General features: G+C 46.2%; 1 protein-coding gene across 3 annotated transcripts in view; it reads left to right on the top strand.

Annotated features, from left to right (window-relative positions):
* The window catches only part of CRTC3 (CREB regulated transcription coactivator 3), a 121,498-nt gene that overhangs the window by 96,904 nt on the left and 6,817 nt on the right, over positions 1-17,777 (top strand). For all 3 annotated transcript variants that reach the window (XM_075558020.1, XM_075558021.1, XM_075558018.1), the window contains 2 exons: positions 3,466-3,683; positions 10,647-10,942. In XM_075558020.1, coding sequence (XP_075414135.1) covers positions 3,466-3,683; positions 10,647-10,942 — 514 coding nt within the window. The remainder of the gene's footprint in view (positions 1-3,465; positions 3,684-10,646; positions 10,943-17,777) is intronic.

Below are 17,777 nucleotides of genomic sequence, written 5' to 3'. Positions count from 1 at the left end.
TCCAGAGCGAAGTCAAGGGAAGGCACCTCCGGGCGGTGCAAAGACCCTGAGGCAGCAGGCAGGGTGCCTGGAGTGCAGGGGTGGCTGGGAGAGCAAGGGTGAAGGAGATCAGCTTGGGTTTGACCCTTAGTGAACCAAGACGGGAGAAGAGGACTGACTGCCGTTCAGCACTGAACATGAACCGTGTGTGGGCAACGGCCACCCCTACTGACCTCACCTGCAGAGAACTCACTGTGCCTTCTGATGACTGTTCACACTGGCCAGCCCCCTGCCACTAGATCCTGGTTCTGTCTGTGCCACTGGGCCCCACTTAGCGTGCTCACCGCCAGCTGCTCGGGGTTCTCAGATTCCGTTTTCTAGTACTTAACCTTTAACCCTATTGCCAGCTCCATGCACCCCGCCATCTGAAAGACAAGATAGCCTGTTTGGTTTTTCTTCCTTCAGAATGACCTGTCTTCCTCACACCCTACCCTGAGCACCCTTCCTGCCTCCCTGTTTCTTTGCAAACCTCCCATCATCAGAGTCCTACTTCTACCCAGAAAAGAAAGGTCACCATGATGACTGCTCCCCCTCGCCCTCCACTAGGCTCTCTGGGCTCACATGCACGCACAGTGGACTCTCCCAGACAAGGCTCGCTGCTTACTCCCTTGCTCCCCTGGATATTGCACTTGCTTCCTGCATCCTGCTGAATCAGGGGTGTTTCCACTCTGTCTCCATGAGCACAGTACTCAGAAGTGTCTCAAGTCGAATGCATGCCCTTTCTCCTCTCTCTCTTATCCCTAGCCTACTTCCACTGTCCCCCATCTTAGTTGGTTGCTCCCTGAGTCCACATTCATGAGTCCTGAAAACCAGGAGTCATTTTCTGATATTTGCTGAAGCCCCTACCCCCAGCCCCTCATTCTCTCATAAGACTATTCAGCAGCATTGTAGCTCGCCCCTCTGCCTCTCATATTCTTTCAATCTTAGCCGCAGTGTCGGAAGAAGAATGACTGAGTGCTGTGGATTAAATTGTGTTCCTCAGACTGTGTCACCTTGCCATTGTTTTCAGTGGTCTGCCAGTTGTATGATGTAATCACCCCCCTTGATGGCATTGGCCCTGATCCAATGTAAGGGGCCTAGGATGGGATGCCCAACCTTAATTAGCTCACAGTTCTGATCCTGATGTAAGGGGACTTTTCCTTGGGATGTGGCCTACATCCGGTGAGACATGAGCAGAGTGGTTAGGACTGACTACCACCGAGAAATAAAACATGAACAGGTTCATCCTTTGAACCTGAGGTCCTTGTGCTGGGAACCTCCTGGAACCAAGATACACACAGAGACAGCCTTCCCCTAAAACTGGAGCTCTGAACTAGCCTCCTAAACCGTGAGAGTAACTTACTGCTCGGGGACGCCATCCACTGGTGGTACTTCTCTTACCGCAGCTCTAGATACCTAAGATACCGACTGTCTTTTCCCTGCTTTGAGCCTTCCACTGCTTCTCATCAGTGGGTTATTCTGAGCCACCTGTGCTCTCTGCCTTCTCCATCTGCTCGCCCATCACTGCCTGCCTGTCTCCTATGCGTGAGCCTCCTGCGGTGTTGTAAGTCCTCACAGGTGCTGCACACGCCACCCTGCTTTTGCCCAGCCTATGTGAACATCGTCTCAAGGGATCTTTCCGCCCCTCACCAGAATCCTGTAGCCTTCGTACTCAGCTGCCACTTCCTTGCGAAGCCCTCCCACCTTTCAGTCATTCCCTCCACGCTTTATGTGCTGGGCCCTGTCATTGCATTATTGGATCTTATGATACTGCAAGTTGTCAGGTCTGTGGCTCCTCTCTCCATGTGCCCAGTATATTGTGCTCTGTTGACTAGTGTCCCCATGGAATTTACTAGTATACCGCTTTTCCTGGGTTAATGGCACCATCCTACACCTCTGTCACCTTTACTGCCATGTCCCTCTCAGACCTGGGCCACGGCAGGAAGTAACCTCCTCTCCTCTGCAGTATGATGACAGTGACATTTCTAAACTGTCATCTTCTGACTAGAGCCTACCTCCCCGGCTCCCACAGTCTCCAGTTCAGACTCTTGAGAGCAGCATGTCACCTTGCGCTCCTGTTCCTCTCCCGCTTGACCTCCTGCTACCTACCCGACCCTGACTCTGCGGTCTTGTCAAACCACTTGTAGTTCCATGAACACATTGCGTTATGTCCTTGGTAAAATCTTCCCTTCCCCAACTCACCCAACATTGACAACTTCAACTTTTGTGTCCCCAGCTTCATTTGTTCCCATTGGTTATGCCCACCCCTTCTTAGACCAGGGGCAGCATGCATCCAGTCATATTACAGTGACTTGATGCACAGCCCGGCCTGACAGGTGGCCCAGGGCCATTCAGAGGAGTGGCAGTGCTTGGCTGTGGAACTGAGATTGCCACGGGCATATGCCGCAGTGCAGAACTCGAGCTCCAGCTGGGAAGAGAAAGGGCTGGCTCAGGACTGGGAGGCTGCCTCACTCTATACATTCTGGCACCAGACCTTAAGGAGTCTGGGAATATGAACCTCACTTTCCAGATTCTTGCAAAGGTATAATCTGTCAAGGTGGAAAGGTAGAACATGTGTCACTTAAGAGTTTGTACATTTGATTGGTTAACAGCTAAGATTTCCCCAGCTGGCATGTGGGCTCCATTTGCACTGTTGCCCAGGCCTGCAGATGTCATCTCGGGCCAGCCGGGAATCTGCACACCTTGTTCACTCATCATTCGTCCCTCCGGGGCTTAGCCTGGTTCCTGGCGCTCAGTGGGCAACCAACAGAGGGTGATCAATGATTAGTGACTTCCTCCTCCTCACTTTAAAGTTTGTGAAGACTGTAATTGGGGGACAAGGACATCTTGGGAGGCTCTAGTTGCTGAGAAGTATTGTGGGACGAAAAAGACAATTTAGTGAAAAGAACCTTCTGGATATAAAACAGCACCTTAATGTTCTATTTTTAAATGACAATTCAATTTTGACTCAGAGCAGAGCTCCATGGGGTTTCCAAGGCTGTCATCTCTGCTGGGGCGTAAACAGCCGCATCTTTTTCCCGCACAGTAACTAAGTGGGTGCAAACTGCCGTCTTTTGGTTAGCGCTGAGCATATTATATTACCCACAATGCCATCAAGACCCCTCCCTCCTGTGTTTTATATAGAACTTTATACTCTTCAAAGTACCTCTGCATGTATCATACCACTGATGTCTGAGGACATCTGTAAAATGGGCACAGATGATATGATTAGCCCAATTGGACAGGTAGAGAAATGATGTGTCAGGGAAGTGAGCTAAGAACTGACATGCTCAGAGGGAGAGCTGGGGGAGCAGAGCCTACACTCGAATTTTGATTGTCGGTCCTGACTACTTTCATTTTTGTTGTTTTACAATAGATTGTGTACATGTTGTAGTTCTCAGCAACCAAATGCATGTTAGAAAACAATTCTTACCTTTCTTTTTCCAGTGCCTTTCCACATAATGGTCAAAACATAGGCCTTTCACCCTTTCTGGGGACCCTGAACACAGGGGGATCGCTGCCAGATCTAACCAACCTCCACTACTCCACACCCATGCCAGCCTCCCTGGACCCGGGCGACCATCCCTTTGGGAGCATGAGTGTGGGGAACAGCGTGGGCAACCTCCCGGCTGCCATGACACACCTGGGACTAAGAAGCTCATCCGGTATGTATCTTGCTCGCGGTAAGGACCGTCTGCTCAGGGCTTACTGCATGAAGGTGGCTGCCCCTGCACTCGGCAGGGCATTTGCTTCGGCGTGTCTGTTTCTGTGGCTCTGATGCACTCCATAGCCATTCAGCTGAGCCACGTTCTTCGTCTTCTCGCAGATGCCATGCCCAGCGGGGTGGGGGAGTCAGGAAATAAGGGACCCTCTGTGTTGGCGGAATAATATTAGTGATCCCCAATCAAGATTGAACTAGACTTTTTAATTAGAATTTTCTCTTTAAAAAAAATTTGACCCAGTGCCATTGAAAGACTGCCACATCTTTCTCCTGCAGAGCAGTGGGTAGGTTTAGATCACTGCCCTTTCAGAGAGCAGCTGAGCATTTCACTGCCCCGCTGCCGCTGCCAGGGCTCTTCTAGGCTCTCCATGTAGCTCCCCCCAACCCCTACTGGGTTCCTATGAGAACATGTCGGTCCCACTTAGGAGAGGGTTCCATTGTGACAACTGCTCTCTTGCAGTTGCTTCTAATGTAAGTCAAATACCTTATTTTTTTTCCATTTCATTATTATTGCTTGTTATTATCTATATCTTCATAAATCCAATTGTTATTTGTCTTTGAAGCTTAGAAACATTAAATCTGAGAATGATAAAGTTCACTGCCATCCCATCATTGTTTGTCTGTGGACCTTGAAAGCATTACATCCAAGAATAATAAAATACAATGCCATCGAGTCCATGCCAATTCAGAGCAACCCTCAAGGATAGGGTAGAACTGCTCCAATAAGTTTCTGAGGCTGTAACACTTTGTGGAAGTAGAAAGCTTCGTCTTTCTCCCAAGGAGTGATTGGTGGTTTCAAACAGCTAACCTTATGGTTAGCAGCCCAATGCAGAACCACTACACTACCATGATAAGGTTCACAAATTATGTGCTACAGCTTTAGTATGTAATACATGTTACCAATGATCAGATGTATAAAAGAGAGAGAAGGACCACGGGGAGTGTGGCTTGTAGCCCAAATACATCATAAGCCGAGGACTACCTGTATGTGTATCAAGTAGTAATCTATTACAATGCAAAATTTGGTTGTAGATTTAGGGGAGGCAGGTGCCAACCCTCCCGCACCCCCCACACACACATTTGCCCCGTAGGAAGCACACAGCCCTGGCCCACTCATTCTCCTAGGAAGCATTGTGGCGTGGACTGCTTCATTGGAAAGAGGGCCCGGTGATGCCATATAGGAAGTTTATTGGCTTCCACCCTGAGTCCCCTGAAGTGTGACATGAAACAGTGAGGTTCGTCCATGAGATTCCAAATTCACACCCCAAGCGGGAGTGGTCCCTGCAGGGTGGTCACTGGGGCGGCTCTGGTGACTGCAGTGCTACATCCAGGGAGCAGCCCCATCTTTTAGTTGTTGATTACTTGCTTTCAGAGGCCACCGTGTTTGGTATTGTTGGTCATCCTGGTATCCATAACAGCCGTATGTCTTCGCCCACTGGGTGTGGGTTTGAGTTTTGAGCAATCAAGTCATGGGGAGCCAGGTCTAGTAAGGAAGATGGAGTGGTGGGGTCAGATGATGTACTCCAGGGCCCCAGGTGTTTCAGAGAGCACTGTGCTTTTCCTGAATCCACTTGTTTGGGTTCATAGACCTGTAGGACTTCTAAGGTCCAGAGCCTGGGTCACCCACCTTTTAGAGAGAGTTCTCCGTCACACATGTGAAGCAGCTGCATTCCGTCTTAGAGAAGCTGGTCTGTGCTCAGCAGCTGGAGCCACTCGCTCTCGGCTGAAAATGCCATCTGTGGGGCATTCTTTGTTGTTAGAGCATTCTTTGATGCAGAAGACGTCGTCCAGAACAAGCCAGGTGCTGATAGCCTCCGTGCACTCCCTTAGAACTCCGGACACGAGCTTTCACATTTGAACGATACATTTGAGCTTCCTTTCTGAATAAAGTTTTGTTTCTCTAATTTCAGATCTTTGATTAGATTCAGGTGTGGCCATGGAGCGTTTTGGTAGCTCCATCGGGTGTGATCCTTGGCGGCTTTCCTACAGTAGGAAGATCATTTTTGCCTTTGAAAAAGACTTAACTTTTTTTCCGCAAAAAAAACCCAAACATTTTATTGGGAGGTATACAGATATATCACTCCCTAGTTCAATCACATCAAGCAGTATTGTACAATTGCTACCACAATCAGTTTCAAAACACTCTTTTCTTTCTTGAACTCTTTGACATCAGCTCCCCCTTTTTTTAAAAAACATTTTATTAGAGCCTCATACAACTTATCACAATCCATACATACATCAATTGTGTAAAGCACATCTGTACATTCGTTGCCCTCATCGTTCTCAAAACAACTGCTTTCCACTTAAGCCCCTGGCATCAGCTCTTCTTTTCCCTCCCTTTTGAACCCTTGATAATTTATAAATTATTATTTTGTCATATCTTGACCTGTCCAATGTCTCCCTTCACCCACTTTTCTATTGTCCGTCCCCCAGGGAGGAGGTTGTATGTAGATCCTTGTAATCGGTTCCCCCTTTCCAACCCACCCTCCCTCTACACTCCCAGTATCGCCACTCACACCACTGGTCCTGGAGGGATCATCCACCCTGAATTCCTTGTGTTTCTGGTTCCTATCTGCACCAGTGTACATCCTCTGGTCTAGCCAGACTTGCAAGGTAGAATTGGGATCATGATAGTGGGGGCGGGGGTGGGGAGGAAGCATTTAGGAACTAGAGGAAAGTTGTATTTTTCTTTTTTTTTTTTTAAACGTTTTATTAGGGGCTCATACAACTCTTATCACAGTCCATACATATACATACATCAATTGTATAAAGCACATCTGTACATTCTTTGCCCTAATCATTTTCTTTTCTTTCTTTTTTTTCCCCCTTTTCTTTTTTTACATTTTATTAGGGACTCATACAACTCTTATCACAATCCATACATATACATACATCAATTGTATAAAGCACATCCATACATTCCCCGCCCCAATCATTCTCAAAGAATTTGCTCTCCACTTAAGCCCTTTGCATCAGGTCCTCTTTTTTTTTTTCCCCTCTCCCTCCCCGCTCTCCCCTCCCTCATGTGCCCTTTGTAATTTATACATCGTTATTTTGTCATATCTTGCTCTATCCGGAGTCTCCCTTCCCCCCCTTCTCTGCCGTCCCTCTCCCAGGGAGGAGGTCACATGTGGATCCCTGTAATCAGTTCCCCCTTTCCAACCCACTCACCCTACATCGCACCCTTTCTGGCTCGTCTCCTCCCAGAGACCCTCTGCAAGGGAATCTCCAGTGGCCTACAAATGGGCTTTGGGTCTCCATTCCGCACTCCCCCCCTCATTCACTATGGTAAGATTTTTTGTTCTGATGATGCCTGATACCTGATTCCTTCAATACCTCATGATCGCATGATCGCACAGGCTGATGTCCTTCTTCCATGTGGGCTTTGTTGCTTCTGAGCTAGATGGCCGCTTGTTTACCTTCAAGCCTTTAAGACTGCAGACACTATATCTTTTGGTAGCCGGGCACCATCAAGCTTTCTTCGCCACATTTGCTTATGCACCCATTTGTCTTCAGTGATTGTATCATGGAGGTGAGCCAATTTAATAGAAGAAAGTATTCTTGCATTGAATGCCAATTTAATAGAAGAAAGTATTCTTGTGTTGAGGGAGTACTTGAGTGGAGGCCCAATGTCCTGCTACCTTAAAAACCTATAAATATATGCATATAGATCTATTTCCCCATCCTCATATATAAATATATTTGCATATATACATGTCTTTATCTAGACCTCTATAAATGCCCTTTGCCTCCCAGCTCTTTCCTCTATTTCCCTTGACTTTCCTCCTGTCCCACTATCATGCTCAGACCCCACCAGGGTTTCAGCAATTCCTCTTCGTTACATTACCCTTGATCATGCCCTACCAGGCCTCCCGCACCCTCCTCACCACCAATTTGGATCATTTGTTGTTCCTTTATCCCCGGGTTTGTTAAAACCACTTCCTTACAAACCCCCCCCACCTCCCTCTCCCATGCCCCCCTGGAACTGTCAGTCCCATTGTTTTCTCCTCCAGATTGTTCATAAGCCTATCTTATTTAGACAAACCTGCAGAGATAATAACATGCACAAAAACAAGACAGAGCAAAACCAAGCAACAATATACAACAAAACAACAACAACAAAAAACAACACAACAAGAAAGAAAAGCTTGTAGTTAGTTCAAGGACTGTTTGTTGGCCTTTAGGAATGTTTTCCAGTCCAGTCTCTTGGGGCACCAAGTCCTGGCCCCAAAGTTCACCTTCAGCATTCCCTGGGGACCTCGTCGCTCCATTCCCTTGCTGTTCTGTTGTACCCCCTTAGTGTTTTGCCTCTGTGTGGTGGGATCAGATCAGGTGCAATTCCCACACTGTGTCTCTGGTGTTGTCCTCTGTAGAGCTATGGGTCAGTGAGGGGAGTCATGTCTCACAGTAGGGCTGGCCATGTGGTCCTCTCTGTAGACTGGCTGCTCTAATTGGGGTCATCATCCTCAAGGCCTGATGGGCCAAGATGTGCCCCACTCTCTCCTCCTCCCCCTTCATCAGCACCCGTGTGCTCCGATTAGATATGTCCCTCTCCCGGAGCTGTAGATTCAATGCTGTCTTTTGAAATAAATTCTTCTGGGTGGAGGGGCAGGTGTCCTCTTAGTAGTTGGGGTTGGGGCCAGGCCCCCCAGACTGCTCCACTGGTTCCGTACTCCATGCCAGCATGTTGCATTCACACCTTGGGGCATTGGGTTGAAGTCTGAGTTAAAGTCTGGTCCCTCTGTCCCTGTGGAGATATAAACAATAGCCTCCCCCTTGGTGGGTTAGTGCCCTGTGTCCCCACTACCCATTTTTTATTATTTGTTTGTTTGTTTGTTTTTCCTTTCCACGCCTCTTTTTTAGTTGTCTACCATGTGTATCCCTGTATTTGGTCTGGTCTCTGCCATATTACCTGGTCCTCACCCCAGGAATGTTTGTAGATAGTAGCTTTTTCCCTATGCCCCTTTTGGATTTTTTTAAAAAGCTTACCTCAGCGGACTCGTGTTGTTCTTGTCCTTTTGTGCTTGACTTACCTCGTTTAGCGTGATTTCCTCCACTTCTTCCCGTGCAGTGATGTGCTTCATATGTTCTTCACTACTTTTTAGCGATGCGTAGTACTCCATTGTATGTATATACTACAGCTTTTCAATCCACTTGTCAGTTGATGGAAATTTGGGTTGCTTCCAATTCCTTGCAATTGTGAACTGTACTGCAATGAATACTGGAGCACAGTTGTCTGGCCTTGGTTTGTTTCTTGCCTCTTCTGGGTATATGCCCAGTAGGGGGATTGTGGGGTTGTATTGTAACTCGATTTCCATCTGTTTCAGATATCGCCAGATCGATTTCCATAGTGGTCGTACATACTTACAAGTCCACCAGTAGTGGATAAAAGTTCCTGTCTCCCCACAGCCCCTCCAACACTTGTAGCTTTCTGATTTTTTGAATTGGGCTACCTTTCAGGGTGTCAGGTGGTACCTCATTGTTGTTTTAATTTGCATTTCTCTTATGGCTAAAGGTCGGGAACATTTTCTCTTATGTTTGTTGGCCATTCAGATTTCTGCCCCTGTGAAACTTCTGTTCAGGTCCTTTGTACACCTCTCAAGTGGGCAACTAGTTTTTTTCTGACATCAGTTCCCTTTTATGCTGTCCCCACACCACTGTACTCTCCCAAACCCTTATTCTATTTGCTCTCCCTATTCATCAAGCCTGGGCTTCATAGACTAAAACCATTTAACAGACATTCAAGAGGCTCCCCTCCAGTGACAAAATACATCTGAGATTAAAAAACAAACCAAAACCCCTACGTGAGCTAAACCCCTATGAACAAACAAACAAACAAACAGATTGAAAAGCAGATCCAGCCTCACCTGGATCATAGGGGATGGACTGACCAGGTTTATCATTTTGGTCTTCTGTAGCCGCCTCTCCAGTGTACTCTGTGTAACCAGTTGCTTCCCCTCCCTGTAGCAGGAAGAGAGGGAGTCACTGGACGCGTGCTTCTTAGAAAGCGCTCACAAATGTACCTTGGGCTCCCTCTGTAAAAAGACTTGACTTTCGCCATTGCATGTTCCATATTTTGCTTAAATACGCTTTGGTCTAAGCTCCACAGAGTTTGTTTTGTGAACTCTAATTGACAATCGGACGCTGAAGTTCTCATCAGCTTGAAACAGCACATAGTCCTGCTCGCCGCCCCCGCTGGGACAAACATGATGGGCTGAACAGTAAACATGGGTGTTGTCCTTAAGAGGTACGGCCGCCTCAGTGGTGCTCCCTGAGTGAAGCCTCTCTGTGCCAGGTGCCAGGGCTGTCACACGGCCCCGGGGAGACTCCTCGTATAAGGAGCTAGTGCAGGAGCCACCTCCACCATGAAGGCTCATCTGAAAACTCAGCAAAACAACAGCAAACACTTCCTTTTCCTTGAGTCTAAGCAGACTATGCAGAACAATTTTCTGGCAGCCAGGAAAACAAAGAGAAAGCAATGCTGGGGCTGGAGCACTGGGCGTGTCCCATCCTAAGACTGGGGTGTTCAGGGGGTGCTTAAAGGGTCCGTGGAAGCAGCTTCTTGGAAGCCCAGTTCTCAGTGAAAGGATGCTCTCCCAGGGCAGGGCAGAGGCTTTCGGATCCTTTCCTGCACATCCACCTCTGCAGCCACAGGCCCCCTGCCAGCCAAGCCTGCTCTCCAGCCTAGTGGGCTTGACCGCGTTACTCTTGAGAAAAATGACTCTCTCCTGGAGCACCGGCTCTCCACTGGGTGCGGTTCCCATGGGAGAGTTGCCCTGGCGCCCCTGTGCATGCAGACTAGTATTTAAAGACGGACAGTCGAAAGTGATGTTCCCTTTCATCGTTCGAAAACCAAAGATTGTATCGGAAATTATGACAAATAACGTGTGCATTTGTTGTCTTCTAGGTCTTCAGAGTTCTCGGAGTAACCCCTCCATCCAAGCCACGCTCAGCAAGGCTGCCCTCTCCTCCTCCCTAAATAGCCACACGCAGACATCCATCCCCAATGCCTCTGCTCTTCATCCTTCGCTCCGTTCATTCTCCCGTAGCAACCCATCCCTTTCCACCACAAACGGCGGCCCCTCTCGGCGGAGGCAGCCACCCGTCAGCCCTCTCACGCTCTCTCCTGGCCCAGAAGCACATCAAGCTTTCAACAGACAGCTCTCTTCAACCAGCCCACTGAGCCAGTATCCTGTCTCCCAGGTAAAAAATGAAACAGCAGTTACACAGACTGACACTTAGAGGTCTTGCTTTCCTTCTCTGCGTTGTCCTGCATTAGTTCCAGTGCGCCAAACATCCACAGTCGGTTCTCACACAAGGAATCAGAGCGAAAGTGTGTGGATTGATGAGGGCTGGTGTAGTGATTGTACGTTGGGCAGCTAACCACTAGGTCAGCAGTTTGAAACCACCAGCCAAGCTGCAAGAGAAAGACAAGATTTTCTACTCCTGTAAAGAGTGCAAGTTTCAGAAACCCCTGGGGGTTTCTATCCTGACCTCAGGGGTCTCTGTGAGGTGGAATCAATTTGATGGCAGTAAGTTTGGTTTGGGGTTTGGAACCAGGGGTTTGTGGTGTTGATTACAAATGTGAGGCAAATGTGAAGGAATTCATATCACTGCAGCTCACAAACTTGGGGTGGGAGAAGGGTAAAATGGGAAGAAATCAATGCAGATGATGGCCAAGATGGCTAAGGGGGGGACCACGTTAGGATTTGAACATTGGAATAGGACAATCAATAATTGACTAACGGGGGAAGCCTCAGAAGACATTTAAATATCTTCCTAAAGCTTTGAACTTGATCAGTTATGACTATAGACTTGACAAAGCATACCTTTATTGCACATCAAATACTAGGTACCATAAGAATTGCCTCTCTGTAAAAATATTAAAAGGAGTCCACTTAGGAAGAGGCACATTTTATTTCACTTTTGAACGTTTTATTGTGAGTTGGAGAAAGTTTACTGATGAACAGATCCATTTCCCATTCAACAGTTTATATGTATTTTGTTTCGTGACATTAGCTGCAGTTCCCTCAGTGTAATAGCACTCTTCCCACCTCCTCCTCGGGTTTTCTGTTTCCATTCACCCATCTTTCCTGCCGTCTGTACTTTATTTCTGGGCAGATGTTGCCCTTTCGATCGTATGTGGGCCCGTATTCTGAAGAGAACCAGTGAAGAGGCACATTGTGAAGTCACGAGCCCGTTAATGAAATAAAGGGGGTGACACTTTGGCTAATGGGCTTTTTTTTAACTTGAAACTTTTGGGGTGGCTCTCCTCACCATAATTATCAATTAATATCTTTTTATCCCATTTTTCACTCCTTAGATACATTGTAACATCTCTAACTTCTCACCACTTCTCCAGCAATGAGTAATCATTTAGCAAGAAGTGGACAGAGTAAACTGCAAGGAGGTAGAAGACTAGTTATTAATCACTCTTCACTGATTACTAGCATATGAGTAACCTCTTTGAGGGAAGGGAAGGAAACATTTCATAATTGGTTTTTGGTGACTCTTTTTTATGTTATTGAAAAGCCCTGGTGGCAGAGTGGGTTAAGCATTGGACTGCTAACCCAAAGGTTGCCAGTTCAAACACCCCAGCTACTCCATGGAGAGAGATGAGACAGCCTGACTTTGTGCAGATTCACAGTCCCAGAAACTCTCCAGGGAAATGCTACTTTGTCCGGTGGGTCAGAATTGATGCTACAGTAGTGAATGGAGTTTCATGTTACTGGATTGCTTTTCATTTTCTTTGGGGAGATTAATTTGCAGGATGTAAACACTATTATTCGTGCCTTCTAGAGACATTTTAAGGGGACTGTATGGTTAAAGACCTTGGTTGCACAGTGGTTACAGCGCCCAGCTCCTAGCCAAGAGGTCAGCGATTCAAACCCACCACCTCCTCCATAGGAGAAAGATGAGACTGTTTGCTTCTATAATGATACGCAGTCTTGGAAACTCCTCTGTCCTCTAGGACCACTGTGAGCTGGGACTGACATGACAGCTGTGCATTTGGTAGTTATGGATATGGGGACATTCTCTCTTTAAATGATTTCAATTTTATAACTTAATGACTTTTTTAAAATTATGTGTGCACATAGGTCAAGGATAATTCTAAATAATTTTTAAAAGCTTGGTATTAAAAAAAAACAATTCTCTTTCCCTGTTCCAATAAGCACATTGATCACTGCTTAGGAATGGCTGCTTTCAACCATTTTAGCAAATCCCTTCAATTATTTCATACTGATTTTGGTGATTTGGTATTATACGGTGGATAGTTAGGATTTCATCTTCTTGTGCCCCATCACATACATATATCTCATCTTTATGTAGCTAGAATAGTGTGATCAGAGTCAAACCACATAGTCTATATCATGAAATATGTAAACTACTATGAAATTTAAAATGTTTTATTCTCATAAAACTTAATAAATATGTGGATTTTTTATTAACCTGGTTTTCTACATATATCTAACTAATTCAACCCAAAACCCTTGAGGGGAGTTAGATAAATCACACCTGGAGACATTTAAATACATATAAATCCTCCAGTCATGTTATGACTGAAAAAGTCTGGTTGGATGGAAGTTGGGTGGTTGGGTGGGTCCTATTGAGTGACTCCAACTAATAATAACCTTTCGTGCCGTGGAATGAATCATTGCCCAATGCTGCATCCTCCTCATGATTGCTGGCATGGTCCAGTCCATCACTGCCAATCCATCTCCCTGAGGCTCTGCCTGCCCCTCCCTGGCTGACTACTTCACCCAACACAGCTCTGCCTCCTCTGCTTGATTCCCCCCAGCGAGTCTGACAGTGCTTTGTTGTGAAGCATAGGGTTCCTGGCCTTATTGTTAGACTGTGCTCTCCAGCCTGTCAGCGTAGGAAATACTGGTGCCATCACCTCCAGCAACATAACCCAGAAGCACCCAAGTCAGTACCCTCAAGTCCGTTCCAGCTCACAGCGACCCTCTGTGGGGATCCCTGATGGGAGCCGACAGCCTCCTCTTTATGCCGTGGAGCAGCTGGTGGGTCTGAGGTTAGCAGTTCAACACATACCACCAGTACTATCAGGGCGCCTTCTCCAGCCGGCTAGCAACCTGCTCACTCCACCCTGTAGCACACTGACTGTGGGATCGTAGGTTTTTAGTCCACCTTTCATTCAATGGATACTAGGCCCCTTGGGATTTCTAACTTTGTAGAATTAATTGCCTTCTAATATCTAGAGTTTCTCCTGGGAAATCCAGTGCCATACTGATACTTGGTACTTCAGATGAAATCTTTTTCCTCTGGAAGGATGTAGCATCTTCTTCTTGTCCCTAGTGTGCAGAAACGTCAAGAGACCGTGGTTTTACATCAGTCAGTTTTCACCTGTGAACTTGGATGCTTAGTGGGTTCCTTTAATCTGGAAATACATCCTTCTGGGTTTTATTTAATTATTTCTTGAATGGTTTCTTCTTTTCATTTCTTTCTGGAACTCCTGTTGTGTGAATATTAGATTGCCTAGACTGACCCTGACCCTTTCTCGCCCTGGTGGCATAGTACATTAAGTGTTGGACTAACAACTGCAAGGTCAGTGGTTCAAGCCTACCAGCTGCCCCACAGAGGAGAGAAGAAGCTATCTGTACTCATAAAGATTGACTGTTTCAGAAGCCCTAAGGAATTGTCAGTGCTGTCTTATAGGGTCGCCGTGAATGGGAATTGACTCAGTGGCACTGGGTTTGGTTGTTATTTTGTGTGTGTGTGTGTGTGTGTGTGTGTGTTTCTTTTTGTCTTTTTGCTACTTTCTGGAAGAATTTCTCAAATTTATCCTCTAACTTTTCTATGAAGTTTTTTATTTCTGCTCTCATACTGCTACGTTTCTCAGAATTCTTTTGTTTGTTTTCTTAATGTTCCTTTTACATCATATTTGTTTCATGGATATAATATTATTTTATATCTCTCTAAGAAATTTAGTGGATAAAAAAATGTAGTGGAAGTTTTATTCAAGTTTGTTTTACTTTGGCTTTTTTAAAAAATAATTTTATTGGGAGCTCATACAAGTCATCACAATCCATACATACATCAATTGTGTAAAGCACATTTGTGCAGTGGTTACCCTCATCATTCTCAAAATATTTGTTCTCCACTTAAGCCCCTGGCATCAGCTCCTCATTTCCCCCCCCATCCCTCCCCGCTCCCCTCTCCCTCATGAACCCTTAATAATTTATAAGTTATTATTTTGTTATATCTTACACTGTCCAACATCTCCCTTCACCCACTTTTCTATTGTCCGTCCCCCAGGGAGGAGGTTATATATAGATCCCTGTAATGAGTTCCCCCTCTCTACCCTACCCTCCCTCCACCCTCCACCCTCCTGGCATCGCCACTCTCACCACTGGTCCTGAAGGGAACATCTGTCCTAGATTTCCCTGTGTGTTTCCAGTTCCTATCTGTACCCGTGTGCATCCCCTGGTCTAGCCAGATTTGTAAGGTAGAATTCAGATCATGATAGTGGGTGGGGAGGAAGCATTTAGAAACTAGAGGAAAGATAGATGTTTTATCGTTGCTAAACTGCACCCTGACTAGCTCGTCTCCTCCCTGTGACCCTTCTGTAAGGGATTTTCCAGTTTCCTACAAGTGGGCTTTGGGTCCCCACTCTGTACTTCCCCTAATTCACAATGATACAATTTTTTGTTCTTTGATGCCTGATACCTCATCCCTTCGACACCTCATGATCGCACAGGCTGGTGTGCTTCTTCCATGTGGGCTTTGTTGCTTCTGAGCTAGATGGCTGCTTGTTCACCTTCAAGCCTTTCTTCACCACATTTTCTTATGCACCGCTTTGTCTTCAGCGATCATTTTGGGAAGGTGAGCCTCATGGAATGCCTGTTTATTTTACTTTTTTAAAACGTTTTATTAGGGGTTCATACAACTCTTATCACAATCCATACATACATCAATTGTGTAAAGCACATCTGTACATTCATTGCCATCATCATTTTCAAAGCATTTGCTCTCCACTTAAGCCCTTTGCATCAAGTCCTCTTTTTTCCCCCTCCCTCCGCTCCCCTCTCCCTCATGAGCCCTTGATAATTTATAAATTATTATTTTGTCATATCTTGCCCTGTCCGACATCTCCCTTCACCCCGTTTACTGTTGTCCGTCCCCCAGGGAGGAGGTCACATGTAGATCCTTGTAATCGGTTCCCCCTTTCCAACCCACTCACCCTCCACTCTCCCAGCATCGCCCCTCAGACCCTTGGTCCTGAAGGTATCATCCACCCTGGATTCCCTGTGTTTCCAGTTCCTAGCTGTACCAGTGTACATCCTCTGGTCTAGCCAGAATTGTAAGGTAGAATTCGGATCATGATAAAGGAAAGTTGTATTTTTCATCTTTGCTACATCGTACCTTGACAGACTCTTCTCTGCAGGGGGCTCTCCAGTGGCCGAGGAATGCCAGTTTAATAGAACAAATTATACTTGTATTGAGAGAATACTTGAGTGGAGGTCCAATGTCCATCTGCTACCTTAATACTAAACCTATAAATATATGCACGTAGATCTTTTTCCCCATCATCATATGTAAATATATTTACATATGTCCATGCCTTTATTTTGACCTCTATAAATGCCCTTGGCCTCCTAGCTCTTTCCTCTATTTCCTTTTACTTTCCTCTTGTCCCTCTGTCATGCTCAGCCTTCATTGGGGTTTCAGTAATTCCTGTTGGTTACATTACCCTTGATTACGCCTTATCAGGCTTCTTTCACACCCTCCTCACCACCGATTTGTTGTTCCCTTGTCCCTGGGTTTGTTAACACCACTTCCTTTCCTCCTACCTTCCCTTCTCCCTTGACCCCCCAGAACTGTCGGTTCCATTGTTTTCTCCTCCAGATTGTTCATATTTTGACTTTTTATAATGGAAAACTTTCAAGTTGCTTGAAAGTAGGGAAAACAGTAGAATAAATCCCCCAGTACCCATTATCCAGCCTCAGCAGTTATTAATATTTTTATCATCTAATTTCTTCCATATCCATACTTTAAAAAAACTTACTGAGATGCATCTTACAAATATTTAGATGTGTCTCTAACAGATAAGAATTTTTTAATAGTCTAAATCTCTAAATAAATAGTCTTAAGTGGTTCTCAACCTTCCTTAAGCCATGACCCTTTTTGTTCCTCATGTTGTTGTGACCCTCCAACCATAAAATTATTTTCGTTGCTACTTCATCACTGTAATTTTGCTACTGTTATGAATCAGATGACCCCTGTTGTGTTAGTCTGGGTACTTTAGAGAAACAAATCCACAGCAAACAATGTGTGAGAGAGTTTTACATAAAGGTTAAGTGCGCACCAAGAAAACATCCCTAGGCAGTGCTGCCTAAGCCCACAAGTCCAATATTAACCCATATGTCCGACACCAATCCACAAAGTCCTCCTCCACCTCACAGCACAGACACAATGATGCCGTCTGCAGGAGGAAAGCGGAGTCAGTAAACATGTAAGCATCTCAGCGCTGGCAGGGGTCTCCACAGAGCTGCTCCAGCACCCAGGGCTGCATTGGGGTAGGTCCATGTGACTTCATCTCAGGGAAGCCCTGCAGGAAGTGAGCCCCGCCTGCTAAAGCAGGTAACTGGCTAAGGCAGCTGCCCCCTGGTCCGACCATCAGAAAGCAAAAGACCCGAGAACTCGAAAGATGAGGCTCACTGAGCCATTTATCCCTCAGCCCTTCAATCAATCCCACATGTGTTTATCGGCCAAGTTGGCACAATAAACTAACTAGCTCACCTGTGAAAGGGTCGTTTGACGCCCCCCCCCCCCAAAGGGATCACAACCCACAAGTTGAGAACCACTGGCCTAAATAGTGTAATGATGGTTTGGGTTTTGCATTTTAAGGACGTCGTCCTGCGTGGATCTCTCCAAGTTTTGATCTCTGAGTCCTCTTCCCTCAGTCTGCTGATCCTTGGCACTCTGATTAAGATTCCGGAGAGCTGACGGGAAGCTCTGTACATGAGTAGGTTTACAGGATGAGCTAGCAAGGGAACCTCTGATGCCACACATTTGT

Source organism: Tenrec ecaudatus, chromosome 9, assembly GCF_050624435.1.
Source record: "Tenrec ecaudatus isolate mTenEca1 chromosome 9, mTenEca1.hap1, whole genome shotgun sequence".
Lineage (NCBI taxonomy): Eukaryota > Metazoa > Chordata > Mammalia > Afrosoricida > Tenrecidae > Tenrec > Tenrec ecaudatus.
The sequence above is the reverse complement of the archived record's forward strand: the minus strand, read 5'-3'. Positions and strand labels throughout refer to the sequence as shown.